The 20,211-nt window shown below is 36.7% G+C and overlaps 1 protein-coding gene across 1 annotated transcript in view; it reads left to right on the top strand.

Moving 5' to 3' along the window:
• Window positions 1-20,211, top strand: part of LOC122138332 (phosphatidylinositol 3,4,5-trisphosphate-dependent Rac exchanger 1 protein-like) — a 69,511-nt gene that overhangs the window by 45,712 nt on the left and 3,588 nt on the right. The window contains exons 16-37 of the mRNA XM_042730417.1: window positions 69-211; window positions 1,481-1,573; window positions 4,142-4,290; window positions 4,639-4,724; window positions 5,939-6,078; window positions 6,246-6,354; window positions 6,838-7,019; window positions 7,191-7,352; window positions 7,536-7,746; window positions 9,593-9,848; window positions 10,897-11,103; window positions 12,672-12,760; window positions 13,371-13,481; window positions 13,965-14,093; window positions 14,516-14,557; window positions 15,549-15,766; window positions 16,031-16,133; window positions 16,936-17,079; window positions 18,022-18,136; window positions 18,360-18,420; window positions 18,727-18,902; window positions 19,189-19,291. Coding sequence (XP_042586351.1) covers window positions 69-211; window positions 1,481-1,573; window positions 4,142-4,290; window positions 4,639-4,724; window positions 5,939-6,078; window positions 6,246-6,354; window positions 6,838-7,019; window positions 7,191-7,352; window positions 7,536-7,746; window positions 9,593-9,848; window positions 10,897-11,103; window positions 12,672-12,760; window positions 13,371-13,481; window positions 13,965-14,093; window positions 14,516-14,557; window positions 15,549-15,766; window positions 16,031-16,133; window positions 16,936-17,079; window positions 18,022-18,136; window positions 18,360-18,420; window positions 18,727-18,902; window positions 19,189-19,291 — 3,029 coding nt within the window. The remainder of the gene's footprint in view (window positions 1-68; window positions 212-1,480; window positions 1,574-4,141; window positions 4,291-4,638; window positions 4,725-5,938; window positions 6,079-6,245; window positions 6,355-6,837; window positions 7,020-7,190; window positions 7,353-7,535; window positions 7,747-9,592; window positions 9,849-10,896; window positions 11,104-12,671; window positions 12,761-13,370; window positions 13,482-13,964; window positions 14,094-14,515; window positions 14,558-15,548; window positions 15,767-16,030; window positions 16,134-16,935; window positions 17,080-18,021; window positions 18,137-18,359; window positions 18,421-18,726; window positions 18,903-19,188; window positions 19,292-20,211) is intronic.

The following is a 20,211-nucleotide window of genomic DNA, read 5'->3' as shown; positions in this document are numbered from 1 at the left end:
TTTCTAAAAGTGTGAAAGGGTTTTTTAATTAAATTTCAGTTGAATTCAATTCAAACTTTTCCTTGCAGTTCTGGAGAAAAGCGAATTTAAGGATGAGTCACAGTTTTTCCGCTTCTACGCCGATGAGGAGACGGAGGGTACGAGCTCCAAGACTAAACAGCTTCGCAGTGACTTCAGACTCATCGAGAACATTCTTGCCAAATCCTTAGTGGTGAGATACACAGACACACACACAGCAGGGGTTTCTCCCCCAGCTAGAGCAGTGCTGAGGGACAACTAGCAATGCTACTAACAAGAGTGTAGTTGTTTATATGTTGCTTTATAGCTCAAGTGACCTAGGGCATTGAAATAATCAAAGCTTCTTTCCTGTCATTTCTCTCAAATGTAGCTTTGATTAGTTTGATTTATTCTTGCAAATCAGTTGGTTTAGACTGTTCATGTAAAGCAAATGGTTAAAAAATGATTCACTGATTCACATGAGTACAATTGTGGTATATTATGTCATCTTTTTTTTTTTGTTGAGAAATGAAAGTGATTCTAATTAATTGCTAGTTGAGATCCTGTTCTCATAGTAAAATTAAGTTTGACTACTTAAATGATGTGTAGCTTGACAAGATACAGGAGATATCGGATTTAGATCATTCTCAGTTTGACAAACTGGCCCCAGTATCAACAATACTAAAATAAAAGGAAACAGAAAACCCAATCATTTTATGTTGAAAGTAACACATTAACAAAACACACCCCTATATTTATATGCACATACTTACGTTACTACACACACTCAAGCACAACCATCAGCCATGCATTGATTTTTCTCCTCCGTGCCAATTAAGACCCTCCTCGTCAATCAGTAATTACCCTGACCTTTACAAACTACTCTTTCATCCCGTATAGACTGACAGATTCCTCCTTCAGATCATGTCCTCTCTGTTCAGATGCTAAGAGCTTTCAGACGCCCTCTCAGATGTCAGCACCTTACGCCACTGCAGATTTTCAGAGAAAATAGGGGTTGAAGGATAGAAATAAAACAAAGGAAGGCGTTTAGAGGGCTGGTAAACACGTTCTGCTTTAGCTCTTAGATAATAAAAGCAAGTAAAAGCCCATCTCGTGTGTAGCTGTAAAGAAACTGAGCATTAGATCCTTGTTATGATCCAGACGTGACCTAAAACCAGTATATATTTCATCCATGATAACACCTTTAGAACCTGCACTGGCCTATTATGCAGCAGCTGTGGCGCATTTGAACAAATTATTGTTTGGTTATTTTTAGAAGGAAAGACTTAACACCTCAAACTGCTTTTGGACTACAGGATGCATAGCTTGTTCACACATTTGCACAAACGCTGATGCTCTCTCCGAGCTGCTAAATCACAAATTGAGTCCTGAAAGTAACATGTTTTTTCCATTACGTTATGCATTTATTTTGAGATGCAACCAGCTCTTGTGCTGATAATGTGTTTCTTTTGTCCATGTACAGATCCACCCTGAAGAGGAGGACTATGGGTTTGAGATTGAAGAGAAGAACAAGGCAATCGTAGTTAAGAGTGTGACCAGGGGCTCATATGCAGAGGTATGAGTTTGGGTAACCGCATCTTAGTTCTCCACATTTCTCTGACCTATACAAAAAATATCAGTGAAAGAGCAAACCCAAAATACATGTCACAGATGGCTTGAGTCCCACAGTCTGCCACATTTGGGATTTCCCTAGTAAGTGGTGTTTTCTTTCCTACAAGGCATTTTCACCCAAATTCTATCCGTATGTGTGAGCTGGTAGCCTTCAGAGAGTAAGAAAACCTAAACAACTGTTTTCACAAGTTGCCTAATCATCAGTCACATTTAGCACTGGTTCATTGAAGTAATACTTAGTAATACTGTGTGATTTAAAAAAGGCTAAAAAACTAAATAAAATGTAATTGCTAAATGAGACTTGGTTTTATATTTAGAAACTTTTTTTGTTAACATGAAGATTATATTCATATTTGTACCGTGCAATTTCATAAAACCTGCCAAAAATGTCCCAGTAATATTTCACTCCAAAATGGAAAGACAAAAATGATTTAGTGCTGAAAACGAATTATCAATGTTCAGAGCAGTTGTGCTGTTCAGTAGTTTATGGGAACCATGATTTTTTATTTTTTATTTTTTTTTAAAGAAAAGCATTTCTTTTAAATATTTTGTAACATTATAAATCTTTACAGTCACTTTTAACCAATCAGTTTATTAATGTATTTATGTTACTGATCTCAAGCTTTTGAATGCTAGTGTATATTATTTAAAATATTGTTTAATCAAATAATAGTGAAAATAATTGTCATTCTTCACAAATTTTATATAACATTAATGGTAATTGCAAGGGGGAGTTAAACATTTAATAACTCTGAAAAAAATAGCACAGTGCAAAAGCTAATTTTATGCAAAATATAATTTCTTATATTTTTCTTTAGATTTTGGAGTGAATAATATATATTTTATTTGAATGGCTTTGTTAGAGTCACATCTTCATGCAACATAATTTTATGCTCTTCATGTGCAGAAATGTTCATCAATCTGACTTATTCACGGTCCACATGGTTTTACATATATAAATATAGTGGAAAGTGTGCCAAGCCCTGCTGTAATACAATCTGATAGATATCCATTTATTTTTATCCAGCGTAGGGTTGTATTATAATTTGTCTTAAACTCTTCTTGATAGCTAGATCTCTCAAGGACTCTTTTTGCATCTAAACTAACCTTAATTGTTTCCCAGGTCTTTTGTTGGATGTGTAGTGTGGATCTAATCTGATGAATCTGCCTTTGGGAAATAAACCGTGATCATTATCTGTCATTTGAAAGAGGACCTCTTCACCTCGAATGCATTATTTTCAGTGCACAGGGTTATTTGTGTTCATGCTCTGCCAGATATTTATGGAAGATTGGTAGATAATTATGGTTAAGATCTAAACCACCACTAATTTTATCCCCACTGTGCCTGTTAGACCTGACACAAGACATTTTGTCCATATTCAAGTTTCACACTGCTGCTCCCAGGAGCATCTGCAGAAGATGTAATGGTGATTAATCCAGTGAATGAGAGGAAGTACTGTATGTCCTGACACTTACGTCACGGGTTGCTCAGATCATGTGTCAGGTCCAGGACACGCTTGCTTAATTCATTCCACTCCCTCTGTCTTCACAGCTCTGCTCTCTGGAGATCTGAGAGAAGCAATTAAGCATGTCCCATCATATTCTCCACAGAGTCCTCACACTTACCTTTTTTCCCTTCTCTTTCCTCAAAACTTTTCTTTCTTGTTTTTTCATCTTATAGATTACAAGGCTTTCTTTCTTTCTTTTTCTTCCTTCCTTCCTTTCATTAGTTTGTTCAATTTATTCTTTCCACCTTTCCTCCCTCACTGCTTTCTTTCTTTCCTCACCACGTCCTTCTTTTCTTTCATACCTTCTTTTCCTCTTCCCTTCCTTCCTTGCTTGCTTCTTTCCTTCCTTCCTCCCCCATTTTCTTTCTTACTGCCCCTTTTCTTCTTTCCTTTTCCTTCCCAACTTTCATTACATTGTACTCCTTTCTTGTCTTCGTTTGCTCACTTTTTTCTTTCTTCTATCCTGCCTTTCATTAATTATTCATTCCTTCTTCCATTTCTTTCTTTCTGTCTTTCTTTCTCTTCTTTTGTTCTCTTTCCTTTCTTGAACATTTCTTTCTTTCTTGTCTTTTCCTCCTTTCATCCCTTCTTCTCCTTCTTCCTTCCTGTCTTTCATTAGTTTGTTCATTCCTTCTTTCTTTTCTTTCTACTTCCTTTCTTCCTTACAATAACACATTGCACTTTCAAATGAACTGCTTGGCTATCTGAAAGTGCTTATTTTATCTTATAAAAGGTTTTAAGCAATATAAAGCTCTTTTGCCATATAGGTGTGAGGTTCTCTCAATTCTGTCTGCCAATCTTTTAATCCTCATTAACATCACTCATCTCTCTTTAATCCTCATCATCATCAATCATTTCTCTCTGTTTCTCTCCCAAACCTAATGCACATCAAAGAAAATTGTAATGAGGGACACCGTAATTTATTTTTCTCTTCATTTTTGATTGTTTGTTAGCTGGATTCTTGGTATTTATTTCCTTTGTTTTCATCTTTATTTCTTTGGCAGATGGCAGGCCTGCAGCCGGGTAGAAAGATCTACTCCATTAATGAGGACCTGGTGTTCCTAAGGGCTTTTTCTGAGGTGGAGACCATGATCAACCAGTCCTTCTGTATACGCCGCTCGCTCAGACTGCTGGTGGCCACCAAGAACAAAGAGTAAGTCCATGTTTATTGCAGAAATCAAATCACTTATGCACAGACACACAGAAGTGTTAAATGTAGCCGGGTACAGTGTGAAAGGACACTACTGGTATTCGAGTTACATGGAGGAGAGCAGCACACTGCAAAACACTGTTGTTTTCGAAAGAGTTTTCATTAATGTTTAAGCATGCCGGCACTTCTTGTTCCTCAGTGTAAACAGAATGATGTTCTTGAAAAAAAGATATTCTGCTTTGTAACACAGAATGCATCCAGTACAGCAACACTCTAGCTCATGTCATGTTGCTTAAATAAAATAGACTTTTATGTACTTATCTCATGTCTTTGTGTGTGTGCATATGATAGGATTGTGAAGATCCCAGATGTTCATGGCACTCTTCCTTTTGTTCTCTGTGGTTCTTGTCCACCTTACGTTCATGCAGTTAAGAAAGGTGAGTCCTCATTGTTTGTAATGGTCAAAACAAGCATACACAAAATATCACATTCATATGCGAAGTGATTATGGCCTCAAAACCCAGAGCCATTCTGATTTTTTTCCATAAAAATTCACATGTGTTATTCTAAATCGGGGAATGCATTGCCTGCCTGACAGATGTTAATGTACTATAAAAAGCTTTCAAATAAAGCAAATTCATGACACCAGGCTGCTGTGGTCATGTGATCAACATCTGGTGCACTTCAGCATTTGAACCCAAACTCATGATCCCTGCACATGTTTCTGGATTTAAAAAGCGCACTCTAGGAGCTTTTTGAAGTCAAAGCCGTTAGCTCATCTTCACGGCACTTAGACAAAAGTAGAGATTTATGATGTGTCATTATGGGAGCTTTCATCACTTCAAGTGCCTCTGAATGCAGGGGGTGTAAATTCCATAATAAGTGGTCTATTCAAAGCAAAGGTAAGAATATGTGAAATCATCCTGTTAATAAACAATAATAATAAGTTCTTGTCTCATAAATCTTTCAGTTGCTGCAACTTGTTTAAATTTCAAATTGGAAATCTCTACACCAAACGTGTTTTTTATTAGCACTCAAGTGAATTTTTTCTTTGTCTCATACGCTATCATTATGAATTTTGATCTGTCTTGGTTGATTAAGCTGATATGTTAGGATAGGTACCTGGGAGTTCATATAAAAAGATACACTCTTAAAAATAAAGGTTCCAAACAGTTGTTGTTTTTATTTTTGATTCCCCAAAGAACCTTTCAATAAACTGTTTTTAAAAGAACCAGTTTTTCTTAGTGTGAACATCTGAAGAACCATTTTCCACCATGAAGAAACTTTTGTGAAATGGAAAGGTTCTATGGATGTTAAAGTTTCTTCATGGAACCATACTAAAGATGCCAAAATTATTTTTCAAGAGTACAGATGTCAAAATGCCAGAAATAAAAAGCAAAATCATTCAAAAACCCACAAATCATTTCAAATGCATTGAAATACAACATAGGCTATGCATGGCTATGTTGTTCTGTACAAATATAAAATGATGCATAGTCAACGCTATCGTCACATCAAACAGATTTGGGTTAGAAAATATCTAGACTGCATTGGATTTGCCTACATGTAAAATATATAACCTTCTAACTTCAGAATCGTCTGTTTGGTTATGGTCATTGTACATTATAGGCATATTTTTGTGTGTATACAGGCTCTGAGGCGGCAGCAGCGGGTCTTCAGCCCGGTCAGTGTGTCCTTAAAGTCAACGGCAACAACATGAACCAGAGCAGCTACCAGGAAGTCCTGGAGCACTTTAGTGGCCATCAGCCTGTCCTGGAGCAGCGAGACACTGTGAGAATCAACACTGCATTGTTTAACACTGCATTATGTGCTTTTTTTTTTTTTTTTTTTTATGTTGTGTGGTTATGGTGTTGTGATAGGTTAGTTTATTTTGTTATTATATTTTGTGTATTTTCTGTTTCCTCCCTTTGTGATATTCTTTTTTTCTTCTGCCGCAGAGCTGTGGTCAGTGGGCGTACCGTGTGTATGAGGATGTGGAAGAGCAGATGTCTTTTAGGGGGTGTGAGAATGGCTCAGATTCAGAGGATGGCTGCACTAATGGAACAGGTTGTGTGTTTGTGTGTGTGTTTTTGGCAAATGACTCAGTGGGACAGGTGTACCCAAAAAGTTATTGTCGTTAACGGAAACTATTATGAATACAAAAGCCTTGGGAACTTTAGATCCAGTGTCATACGCATTTCTGAATGCAAGCTTGTGTGAAGACATTTTGTCCTCGGCTAAGTACCAAATTTCATGTGTGGGTGAACTTGTGGAAAGACATTTGACCAGTGGTGGATCATTGACGTCATTGACCTCTTGTGTGAATTTGCATAAATTACAAACAGATTAATCTGAAATTAAGACAGAAATTAAGAAGATGCAAGAGGTTATATATATGCAACTATTTGTGACTAATTAAAAATAAAACTTAACTGAAATTAAAAGTAAAACTGCTCAATGAAATTAAAATAAAAGTGTCACATTAAAAAAAAAAAAAAAAAAATGTTTCTGTTTGATTCTTTACACTTGTGTGTTCTTTGGATTTTCTAGGCTCTGTAAGAAGGCTGGAAAAGTTGTCCATCTCTGACGATGTCCCTTCAATCAGTCTGAATGTGGATAATGTTCATGTGGAACATGGGGTTGTGTACGAGTACGTCAGCACAGCAGGAATCAAACACTGTGTGCTGGAGAAGATGGTGGAACCCAAGGGCTGCTTCAACCTTGCTGCAAAGGTCAGATCACATTTTAACACTAAATGTTTCATTTTCTGAATTTAGTTATTTGATGACCCATAATTTTGCTTGTGCGTATACTGTATATATTAGATTTCAAGATGGACATTCAAAGGAAGTTGTTTTCTCTAACCTCCCACATGTTCTTGTGTGTGTTTTGAATGCTCTCAGATACTGGAGGCCTTTGTGAAGGACGACAGTCTGTTTGTGAAGAGCTGCCGACAGCTAATGGCTCAGAATGAGAAGGTGGTGACCATGCCACAGTTTGAGTTTCGAAGCATCTGTGACACCAAGCTGGAGAGCATAGAAAAACGCATTTGCAGCTACAAACAGGTGTGTCTTGCTGTTACTACTTTATCGTATTCCCTAGTGCACTATAGATTATAAAATATCACAATGTTTTGAGACATGAATGACCATTTATTTTTAGCTAATTGATATTTAAAAATGGAACAAAAGGCATTAAAAACTATGCAAATGCTGTCTCATAGTACTTTAATATTCCTTTCCTATCAGTTTGTGGAGGAATTGCAGACGAAGGCCTGGCCCATGTTTAAGAAGGCGAGCACTAAACCTCATGTTCTGGGCTGCATGGACTTCGTCCCCACCAACTGTCATCTGAACCTGATGCAGGTGTCCTGCCCAAAGAACACCTCCTCATCAATCCGAGCCTTCAGCATCCGCTTCGGACGCAAGAACTCCTTCTTTGGCCTTGATCCTGATCAAGGTAAATATAGTTGTGTTACCATTTATAACAGAAGGGATTTATTCTAGTACTGTCTAATGATTAATTACAATTAATCGCATCCAAAATAAAAGTTTTTGTCTACATAATATATGTGTACTTTGTAAATTTATTATTTATATATAAATACAAACACATGCATGTATATATTTAAGAAAAATTTTATGTTTATATGTTACATATATTTATATATAATATAAATTATATGAATACAAATTTATACGTGCAAATACATGTAAATCTTTCCAAAATATATACTGTATGAGTGTGTATTTATATATACACAATAAATGTAGACAGTACACATACTGTGCATATATCATGTAAACAAAAACTTTTATTTTGGATGCGATTAATCAGTTGACAGCACTAATTATATCAAATTTAAATCTGGTATTTAAATATTAGATATTCTTTTATAATGCATTTTAATATTTTTGTTTCTCGTAAATGCTAAATAAAATACTTTAAAGAGAATATGTAATGTTTAAGTCTGAGAAATGACTTGATTAAATACTACGATTCAGCTCATTGGCTCAGTTAACCAAATCTCCATGTTACAATTATTGAAAGTTGTAAAAAAGTAATTAAGCTTTATGGTGAAAACCTCCCAGGTCTTGTAAAAATCATGGCCTGCTATTCCCAAAGCAATCCAGAACCTTTTAAAGCACTTCCATCAGACCTCCATTAAGACACCATTAGACAATAATATGTAGCTTTTAGTGATGTCATCCCCACTGTCCCATAAGTCTATAGTCATCCACTCCCTGCGGCCTAACGCCTGCATCTCTCTTATTATGACTGTTTAGTTTTTGTATATGAGGCCTGATGCTTTATTTAAGAAGATGAACCTTAAGACATATTAGCTTTATTATCAAGTACAACAAATGGGCAAACTCAACACACCAGAGCTCAACAATAAAGCTTTCTGTTTCTGCTGGCCTGGTTGAAGCAATTGTTCAGATTTGTCCAGATTCTTCTTGGAGCGAAACAATCATAAAATTTATTTATAGCCATTTTATTTTATTTTACAATTTTAGTTTTCTTTATTTAAAATATATCATTAGCAACAATACCTGTAAATGATATAACTTTAATGAAACCGCTTTACAGCTATAAAAAAAAGTTTTTTTGTTTTTTTTTCTGGATTCAGCTGATTGGCTTTTAAATCCAAGCCATTCTGCACTTGTCCAAAAATTTCAAGACCAGTAACATTTAGCTATGTTTAAAAATTCAGCTGGGCATCCCTAGAACTTAAAGAGGCAAAGCATCTGGCTTTCATTTTTGGCTTCACCTGCCCAGATTGCTACGGCCCAACTTTCTGTCTAGCCGCCACGTGTAGCTGGGGAATGAACCACATAATGCTTTGTTTCTTATGCTCCGCAGCACGAGAGCTTTTTATTTTTCAGTCTCTGCTACACATCTGCTCTGCAGTTGTCTCACGGTCAGAGATGTTTAAAATTCCTCCGGTACACTTCTCTGCAGCCTACAGCCTCATGGTCCATGGCTTTACCACATGCAAGTGTATGCCTTACTGCTTTTCAGTCATTCAATTCTTCTGTTTTATTGAGTCACAGAAACTCCAAACTTAGTATGCTGCATCCCTAGACAACATTTTAAGGCATGCGCCCAGTATAAAGGCTGTTGCAAAGTCTTAGTACCATAATTAGGTCTTCTAAGATGCCTTCTTTAGGCCAAATTGTAAGGTGGCATTACTTATATTCCAAGATTGCAAACTCAGTGACAAAAGAAATTCAGGATGCTATGAATCAAGAAAAGTGACACTGTTTTATCATTTTGATTAATGTCTCTTATTTTCTTCCTGCAGCCAATTTGAATCCCATGTCCCACGCCGTGCATTGTGTGACCAGCATGGCGGCCCCCTCCTGGAGCTGCCTGAGTTTAGATGAAGAGACGGAGGAGGGTGAAGGGAGCATAGAGGACGGCAGGAAGCTTGAAGAGGGAGGTCTCAGCTTCCTTCTCAAACAGGAAGACATGGAGAGCCAGGATAATTACATCTGCCTCTATAACCGCCTGGACATATCAGTGAGAGAGATGAAGCAATATGTGGCCCAGATAGATGTGTAAGTGGTGAAGTAATTTAACAGTGTTCAAAGTAATGTTTAAAATAGATTAAATGTGATGTGTGATGAGCTCTTGAAATGTAAAAAATAAAAAAAGTCTATAGTTAATATGCATATAATCGAATCATTAAGCTAAAATATTTAATAATCTACAAAAAACGTTCTCAAATTCTCATCTGATAGCTCAGAGTAGGTTTTAGAAGCCTCCTTTGAGTTCTTTGAGTTCAAAACTCCAGGATGTTCTTTTATGGCAGCCTAAAAATATTTTAAAAAGACTGAAGCCATAACAGATGACTGCAGAGAAGACACTTCAACAGCCTCTCAGCAGGAACGAATGTTTGTTATTCAGTGGCTAGCATGTGCTGATGTAGAAGTTAATTGTCAGTGAAATGGATTTCATTTCCCAAACCCATTCCCCCATCTCTTTCCCAGTGCCTTTCTGTCAGTCTACACTTCCCTGTCCCATAAAATAACAAAGACCATTAGTAAAATAAAAGGGTGTTTCTTCAACTAGAGACAGTTTTGTCCTTATTGTCTTAAAATACCATAAAATAGGATAAGCTCTCTTATAACGTTTCACACTCACTAGTTTAATTTGTCTGTTAACGTGATTTATTTGATCAAAAATAGAGTAAAACAATAAAATAGATAAATATTATTTCAAGATAAAATAACTGTTTTAAAATGTAATTTATTCCTGTGAGATCAAAAGCGGAATTTTCATGATTCTTTAAAGTTCTGTAGAAGTCTTTTATAACAATGAAAAGGTTTTTACTCTTTATTTTGATTAATTAAATGCATCCTCGCTGAATACAAATATTACTTTCTTTAAAAAAAAAACTCAAATATATGATCCAGATTTAATTACATTAAAAAGAAATCATCAGATAATGATCCCTTATTCTCATAATTTTTTATCTGTTGATCTGCTCCAAGATTAATATTCATTATTGGGCAAATCAACTCACGCATTCAGTGTCAATTAAAACTCATTATAACAGTTCATGTCTATCTGTTTCAAAACCTCTCTAAATATGTTTAATCTTAGACTTCTGTCATCGATAACTGGACCGACCCAGCCGCAGGGCTCAGAGCCACCCTCGTTTGAGAGCGCCCCCCCAACCTCTCCCATACCAGAGGAGACGGACCAAGACAAGACCGAGCATGGCGGGAACAAGAGAGTGTGCTTCAAAGTCAACGAAGATGATCAGGAGGACTCTGGACATGACACCATGAGCTACAGAGACTCCTACAGGTGAGGAAAAGATTGTGAAATGATGTTTATGAAACATGTTGGAGCCTGGGTTCTTAAATGAGTAACACAGGTTCAAGTCCAACCTGCAGCATGTCCTGATCCGATTACCACATTGTTCTTAATCTGTCTAATACGTTTTTAAAATGCCAATATTGATACAAGTACAAATTGTCATTATGACTTTCATAATAACATTTTGTTTTCTGTGAAATGACATGTATGAAAGAAGATCCCTTGGGTTACTCCAGCATGCGTGAAGCAGAGAGAGTGAGTGAGACGGGGCCTCTGGGCTCCTGTCTGCTCCTCCTGTCAAACAGACACGTAGGGAGATAATAAACATCCCTTACAAAGAACCTGTTGTGCCACAGCAACCCAGACGCCCTCTTTAACCGCTAAAGAATAAATTCTGTCAGTGTTGTTATGTCATCATTATATTGAGCAAAGTATGTTTGGTTGTGATCTAGACCTGACGGAGCAGGGCAAAGCCAGGGCTGACCACAGCCGAGTGGATTTTATGCTTCTGTCGGGATAAATGGATGTCTGCTTTTGCACCCTCTATCATTATGTGGCGTTCCACTTTAAAATCCTGCTACTCTGTGATAGGGTGAGCTCATGAACAGCTGCAGCCGTCATGTTTTATAGATAGAAGCATTTTTTCCTCTATTTAGGCTCTTACAGTAAGTAACTGGATTTGTCTGTGGGATGTAGGTAAGCCCTCTGTTCTTGTTATCGTGAGAAGAGGGCTGCTGTTAGGGAACATGAACTTTCAAGGGCTCAGGAGGTTGATTGGTAAAATACAAGGGAATGCTCCTTTTTCCTCTTTCAGCTTCTGGGAGTGTTGCAACCTGCTGGTCATGAGCATGATCTGCTTCCATTCTTGGCTTGTGGCGGCACTAAATTTGGCCTCCCCTCTCATTGTGGGGTGGGGAAAGGGAACTTCTACTCTTTCTACTACTAGTGGGTTGAAATACAGTCTGTTTTTCCCTCTCAAGCTTTTTGGAGAAAAAAAAAGACATTTAGAAAGTTCCATTCTGTCTCAGAAGAAATATTTTAAGAATGGCAAGAAGATCCACCTTAACTTGTTATCTTAGTGGATAAAAGTTGAAATTGTTGATGAAGTTTGTTGATGTTTACATTGGTTCGAAATGACTTCAGCTCTTATAATCAGTGTCACTTTTGTTTCTTGCCTTTTTGCCTTTTTTGCAACTCTTCTAAAAAGAAAAGTTATTAGCTTATCAAAATGTGTAATTCTGAGCCCAAACAAAATGAATAATAGGTGTTCCACCACTGTCCTGCCACTGTATTGCAGTAAATTTCATCATAAAATGAACATGAATGAAACAGCCATACAGAGATCCTGGAAAGTTGTTTACATCAGTGAAGCTTTTCTTTACAATTGTAATTTTTCTTCAGCTTTGAATAATTACTGAACTTCGCATTTGATAATGGTTCAAAAAAAAAAATTGTACATGATTAAATATTTTTTTTTAAATATTGCTAAAACTGGAATTGGTGTCTCCAGGCATCCTTTTCATCACATGAAAACATTTGTATCTGTGTTTTCACAGTGAATGTAACAGTAACCGAGACTCAGTGCTGTCATACACCAGCGTCCGGAGCAACAGTTCTTACCTGGGCAGTGATGAGATGGGCTCAGGTAACTATCGTCTGTTAGATGCGATAACAATGGTGAAATTCACGACAATAACTAACAAGACATGGCAATTTCTATTGTTTTTTTTTTTTTTTTTTTTTTTTATTTTTATGTGGTTTGGTTGTTATTTTATATGAGGATTATTTTATTCAAGGATGTTTGGATTAACTTTTGTATGGGGCAGATTTTTTTTCAGTTTGATAAATCAAACTTTTAATCTCTTTTGCTAATTTTAACTTGATATTCCCTTTGTAACTGTTGCCCTTTGTCTGACTCCACTCACCTCCTTATTGTGTCTTCTATTTTTGCTCTTCATCAATACATGCCCTCTTAGTTTCCCTCTCTTCTCCCACAGTATCGTTTATCACATTACTATCATCTCTAGTGAGCACTCTTTGACCTCTGCACCTCTGCTCTTTGACCTCAAAATCTATCATCTTCTGGAGGTCACCAGATTTTGACCCCCTCTCAGTTTCCCAGATATCAATAATGAGCTCTTTTATCCACTGCAGACAGGTTACACGTGGACAGACTGAAAGCAGCAGGCCTGATGTTATCAAGGGCGTTAGCCGATCTTCAGTTAGCGCAGGATGTGTGTGGTGACGGGGTTAACTGTGTCTTTTTCATTCTCAGGTTGACTCGATCAACAGTCTCCTGAAGGGCCCTATCATGAGCAGAGCCTGTGAGGAAACCAAGCATTTCCACAACGACCACAGTCAGCCAGGTACCGCCCTGTCGGGTGTGCGTGTGCACTATATTTGAATGCTATGTTTGGAAACTCGTTTGAGGGATGTGTGTATTTGGGTTCTCTGTTGGTGTGTGGGGGGGACTTTTATAGGTGGGTAGGGGTGTGTGAATGTTTCTGTTTGCATCTGTACGTTATTACCTCTGCATGTGAGAATACCACAGTAGTTTCTCCTATGTGTTTTATGTATTTTAGGGGAGTAGTATAATTAGCTTGTGTTTGAATATGGGGTTCTGACAACAGTTATGTATTTTGTGGGTTTTTGTGAGAGTTCACACTGCCAGCTACATCTGTTGACCTTTTAAGATGTTTGTAAGATATTGCAAAGCACAATCGCTTTATATATTATCCCCTATATACATATATTTATATATAAATGTATATGTAAATCTATACATTTTTATATATATTTTTCACCCCTATTTTTATTCCTTAATATATAATGTCTATTAACTATAATAGAGTTTCGGCACACGGAGGAGTGGACTGCACATTGGCGGTATGTTTTGCACAAGAATATCCAGGAGGACCCTTGGAATCTGCCCAATTCAATCAAATCTTTAGTTAACAGCCTTCATCGCTTTGTAGAAGGTAAGTCAATATAACTATTTACTTTTTGAACACATTTTATAGTGCACAAATCATCATCGTGCATTATTTTAATGATGATTCATGCAATAAAATCTGCAGTAATAATAGCAAATTACAATTGATTTGAAAAATGTTACCTAACAAATTAGCTAACAAATAATAACAAAATAACAACAAATAATAACAAAATTTTTTAACTGTTTTGTGAAATCAAAAACATAGTTAAGCTGGCGTTACAGTACATGTCTGTCATAGAAAAGCTATGGAAAAGCAGTGCAGTGGAAATGCATAACACATGTGTGAACAGCCCCTACACCAGTAAACTGCATTAGAAAACCCTTTCATGTTCAATTTGTTCAGGCTATAATGTCCTGTATTATTGTGCATTGAGTTGTATTCATGTCTATTTGTAACTGTTGCAGATGGAAGGAGTCAACTTTTGTTGGCGTTGCTTAAATGCACTGGTAAGTTACTCTAGATTTGAAACGTTCCCTTGTTGAACTTGACCACTGTAGATAATTTCAAATAGCTATTGAAAGTCAACCCAGCATGTTTACATGGTCACGCACATGCGTCATCATCTGTGTGAGACTTCAGAAAGGCAACTGCATTGTGTGTGATTTATCATCCCTACTACTGTTCTGGACTGAGCTGTATTTACAGACACCTCCATGTGCTGTGATAAGGGAGTGTTTTATTGGAATTCTGTAGCAGGGAGTGTGCGCATATGTTTGTGTGCGTGCAGTCAAGTTGCAGTGGGGTGTGTCTGTTTGTGAGCTTCTGGGAGAGCAGTAGACACAGATAAAGTGAGAGTGGGTTTGTCTCGTGGGGTCTGTGGTGGGAGACATATGGAAGCTGTTGAGCGTTTGCTTTGGAACATGATCTAGAGCCCTTATCCCTACTTCTCCACACAGACAGCAGCTCCAATCCCTGTTCCCACCCAGCGCTGCTGTGAAATCCACCATCTGCTTAAAGTATTACACACTCTGAACATGGCTTACAACTGTTTTAGGACGTTCAGGATTCCCCTCAGACCACTGTTTGGGACATATGCTGATCTGTGAACAGTAAATTAATCAATATTAGCAACATCTGCCAATAAAACTTTAAATTAGAGCAATTAAAATTTTTGAATTTCAAAGGTCTTATGAATTTCAAAGGAATTATCATCATCATTATTTGGAGTGTTTTCTCAACAAATATTAATATACGCAATTAATTATGACTTATTACAATTGATTAGATGCAATCATTTTGATCAATAAAATAATATAGCATTTAAATAGAGAACCCAAGGTGTTATAATTATATATTACTGTTCAAAAGCTTGGGGTCAACAAGATTTTTTTTTAAGTATTATTGCAAGTAATACATTCATTGTAAAAATTAAATTGATTAAAAGTGACCAAAAGTGACAGTAAATATCATGACTTCTTTTCTACTCTTCTGTCCCAGACACAGAACTCCAGTTGCGGCGGGATGTCATATTCTGCCAGTCTCTGGTGGGGGCGCTGTGTGCTTTGGCGGAGCAGCTTGTGAATGCGCTTAACCTGCGGTTCAACAATAATGGAGAGTATGAGGAGGACAGTAAAGAGGTCAGCCGGAAATGGCTGGAGCAGATCGCCACCATCGGAGTGCTCTTTAACTTCCAGTCAACACTTTCTCCAAATGTGGTAAGACTATTAGACATTACATCTTATCATAGCTGATTCAGTGACAGTCATCCCACAATGGCTCAGTGCTTTCTACTAATACACACAAGCATGATAATAAAGTTTTAGAATTGAATCCTGAGACTATTAGGACTAAATACAGAACCAAGGCCATCATATCCTGGATTTTCCTGGATGTGTGCAGTATTATTTCAGTCATATAGTCTCCTGCTTCAGCATGAAGATCTTGATTATTTTGGGCTCACAAACTGTTTACTTGAACAGAGAGAAGAGCGAATCATGCTGGAAGATACAAAAGCAGCACTGCAAGATCTGGAGAAAGTCACCGTGCTGTTCCGCCCACTGGAGAACGAGTGCCTCGTCCCAAGTATGACACCACACCACGTATATTAACACATCGATTAATAGCTTGTCAATCACAGTGGCAACAGAAAAATACATGTACGTGTATATGTGCGTGTATGTGTGCGTTTGTATGTATGTATATGTATATATATACACACACGCACACATACATACACAAGTTAGAAATGATAGAAATATTTATTAAACTTGTATGCTGAGAAATCAAAGGTTTTAAAATGCATTCTGTAAACCACTGTAACACCAGCAACCATGACCACAAATTCCTTTCCTTTATAAATAGATAGAAACAGGATCCCTCCCTTTCTCTGATAAAGCTGTGTGTTTCCACTAAAAAGTGAAGGCAGCACCCCTTTCCCCTCTTCACATACATACACACCCTCCAGATGTCCTCTTCAGGAATGTCAGCACAGTTAGTCGTGATAGGAGAACAGCTTTATCTGTCGTCTTCTGTTTTGGTTTGACTAAATCTGAGGAAGGATGTTCTGCTCTGTGGTTTGTTCCTGCCACAAAGGTGTTTTCTTTACAAGGTCATCTCTGTGTTGTACAAATGAACACAGCTTGGCTTTTTTTCTTTCACACATCTGTGAGGTTTTTGCCTTTACTCATCTCATCAGGCTAATTACCACCTAATTAACCTGACAAGTTTCCCAGTGTGACTTCAAGCATAAAGAATACTGTATTCAGTATGTATGGGTGCAGGCTTTTCTTAAATGAAGTAGTGCAAAGGACAAAGATTGAAATTGCATCGAATTTTAAATATTCTCTCGCTGTGACTCATGCATCCTTTAATGCACTTTTTCCAGACACATCTGTGCATTACCAGGTGGAAGGCAGTCGGCAGGCCATCAGGGTGACAATGTTCTTGGACAGCTGTCATTTCAGTGAGCTGCCAACAAGACTGCAGAACGGAGGCTCTTTGAAGCTTCAATCAGTCCTCTTCACTAGAGGTGGGAGCAGACAAAAGAAACAAGATAAATGACTGTTTCCATTCTAAATAGGTTTCATTTCTAATTTACAGTTCTAAAACTTTGTGAGCTGCCTACAAAGGTTATATTTAAAGGCACTATAGGCTATTCAAAAAGGTAGCCTTCTTAATTATGCTGCCTCTTAAGATACCAGGCATGTTTCTTTTGAGGAAACACCTATCCCAAAATACAATGTGATAAGAATAAATCAAGGCAAGAGAAGTGTCTATTTTTTATTTATTTTTAGTTTAGTTTTTTAGGTCATTTTTTTTAACTTTTGTTTGTGTTATTTTGAATATGTCTATATCAGTTTTAATTCTAGTTATTTGTTGAGAAATGATTCCTTGGCATCTAGCTGAAATAAAATGAGTTTATTTAAGGTGGTGTTTATTTCAAGTACCAAAAAAAATTAAAATGTATGGTTTTAATTTTGTTTATTTTACTTAAAAATAATAACCCTGGTAATGACGTTGCATTATTTTACTCATTTTTTTGTCTGTGCTGTCTATTTTTATGCGTAGGGTTTTGTGCAACATGCAAGCCTGGTATCAGAAAACTATTGAAATCAACTGAGGTTCTTGTGAAATATGAAAATGAGTGGTTTTCCAAATCTGCCACTTGTGTGGTTCCATGACATTTAGGGTTCTGCTTTATAAGAGGCATTTATGGCTCAAAGCAAATATGGCCCTGTTTTAAAACTTTTAATATCTAGACTTTTAAGGGGATTGCCTACTCAGATGTCACAGAGAGAGTGTTAGATGTGTATAAGCCCAGAATTAGTAATGGTCCTAATGTGCATTTTAGGGCTAATTGTAGCCTCACTGTTTCCTTTATGAGTCGTGGTCTCCATCTAGTGGCATGTGGAGAGCACTACAGCACTGGGCAGAGCATTATATTGATCTGTATTTTCTTAATCACTATCAGGGCTGGAGAAGCCAGAAGGTGTGTTGTCTCAGGATTTTGTTGCCATGGAAGAGTTTCAGCAGCGCACAAATGCTCTGTCACTGGAGAAGGTCAAAGGTTATTACCGCAAACTCAGGTACATTTGGCGATCATACCGACTGACCTTTTCTTGAAGTATTGATTGATTTTAATTTTGCTGCTGAACTATTTATATAAATTAAGAGCATGGTTTAAAAAGATAACTTTAAAAACATAAGTTAAACATTTCATTAAGTAAATCATTTATGTAATACGTACATTTTAATTTTTTAATGGCAAAAAAAGGGTTCATTTTTTATATAATGTCTTTCATTTTTTAGGGCTTTTTTTCTGGAGAAATCAAATTCAGATTCAAATTCCACTGCAATGAAAATAGACCAGGTAACATCCCTACACACTATCATTCAATTGTTTAGTCAGTTGATTTTTAAAAAAAGTTTTTATTTAGCAAGGATGCATTAAATTGATCAATAGTGAAAGTAAAGACATTTACATTGTTACAACAGATTTCTGTTGTATAAATAAATTCTATTAATTTGAACTTTCGATTCATTAAAGAATCTTGAAGAAATAAACGATTAATCGAATCCAAAATAAAAGTTTTTGTTTACATAATATATGTGTGTTCTGTGTATATTTATTATGTATAAAATAATAATATATCCTTTTAATCATTTTAATCTCCAGCTCCTCCGGCCGCTCAACACCTTGGATGACCTCTGTCGGCTCATGCAGTCATATATGAATGTAAAACCCGGCTCTGCAGGTCAGCCCTCTGGAGTCAGTGTTCTTGTGGTGTCCTCCGAACTCTGCAACCGGCTGGGAGCCTGTCACATCACCATGTGTGCCACTGGGATGCAGAGGTATCTGCAGTGAAATGTTGTTTTCATGTTGCTCTCGATCCAATAGATGGGAATAGAGTTTTATTGAGTGACAGATCTTTGAGTTTCTCATCTTTAAGCTTCTTACTACTGAAGTGGAGCCACAGTCGTTTCTACTGTAAACTATATTTTATTTTGACTTTCATTTATTCTTGCTCAAATATGCATCTAATCCAGGTGATTTGTATCCTAGGTTACTGCTCCGGTGAGATAAATCTATAACAGATTGTGTAAACTACCTCTTGATTAAGGTTTTTATTCTGTGTAGATGTACTCTGAGTGTGTCACTGGAGCAGGCCGTTACTCTATCCAGAAACCATGGCCTCATGCCCCGCTGCCTAATGCAGACCATGGACATCATGCGCAAACAGGTACAGCTTATGACATATATCTCAAACTGCTAACCTTATGTCTTTAAATCTTTTAAAATCAATCCTGTGGTTTGGTAGAAATGTTCTACATCTATACCTGCTGCCAAATAGGCCACTCCACACTAAGTCTAAGTAAGTTAATTCTTAAAAAAAGAAAGTTTTTTAATGAAGTGAGGACAGATTTATTTTAGATGTTTAAATAAAAGATAATTGTATACATTTTTATGTACTTTTTTCTATTTAAATTATATTTCACCTAATCCACATTAATGGCAAGAGATGAGGAATACAACTTAAATAGAAAAGAAAATATATATACACAGACATTATAAACATTGAAACAAATTATAGTTGCAAGGAGGAACGTCTGGCCAATCACATGCATGTTGTATGAGTGAATAGATTTGTTTGGATATAAAATGTCTAATTATGTAATTAGAAAACAAAAGTAGTTGATATGTGTTATGAGGTGATGCTGTTGCATCCTTAAGGCATTAAGGTAATGACACATACAGTGAAAAGTTATTAAATGAGAGCATGATACTGCATATTTGAGGTGCAGTTTTTTTTTTTGGTGTGAATAAACTATTTATCCAGACTTGTACTGTATGGAGTGAAGAAGCATGACTTACCGTGGATCACTGTATGCAGTTTGCCCAGTAGGTGGCCACTAAACTGCTTCTGTATAGTACACTTAAAGGACAACTTCACAGATTTTCAACCAGCTTTGTATGTTACTTTCTCTCAGATATCCATGTGTATTTGTCAGTAAAATCTGGCAGATGGTGCAAAACACTGACAGACTTTTGCTTACAAATAAACGGAGATATTTGGATGCATTTAACATAGAGTAGAAAGAGTACACATTGTTTATTTACATATACTCCTGACTTTGACAATAAAAAGTTAGTTAAAAATTG

Source organism: Cyprinus carpio, chromosome B8 (genome assembly GCF_018340385.1).
Source record: "Cyprinus carpio isolate SPL01 chromosome B8, ASM1834038v1, whole genome shotgun sequence".
Lineage (NCBI taxonomy): Eukaryota > Metazoa > Chordata > Actinopteri > Cypriniformes > Cyprinidae > Cyprinus > Cyprinus carpio.
Note: the sequence above shows the minus strand (reverse complement) of the source record. Positions and strands in the feature narration are given on the sequence as shown.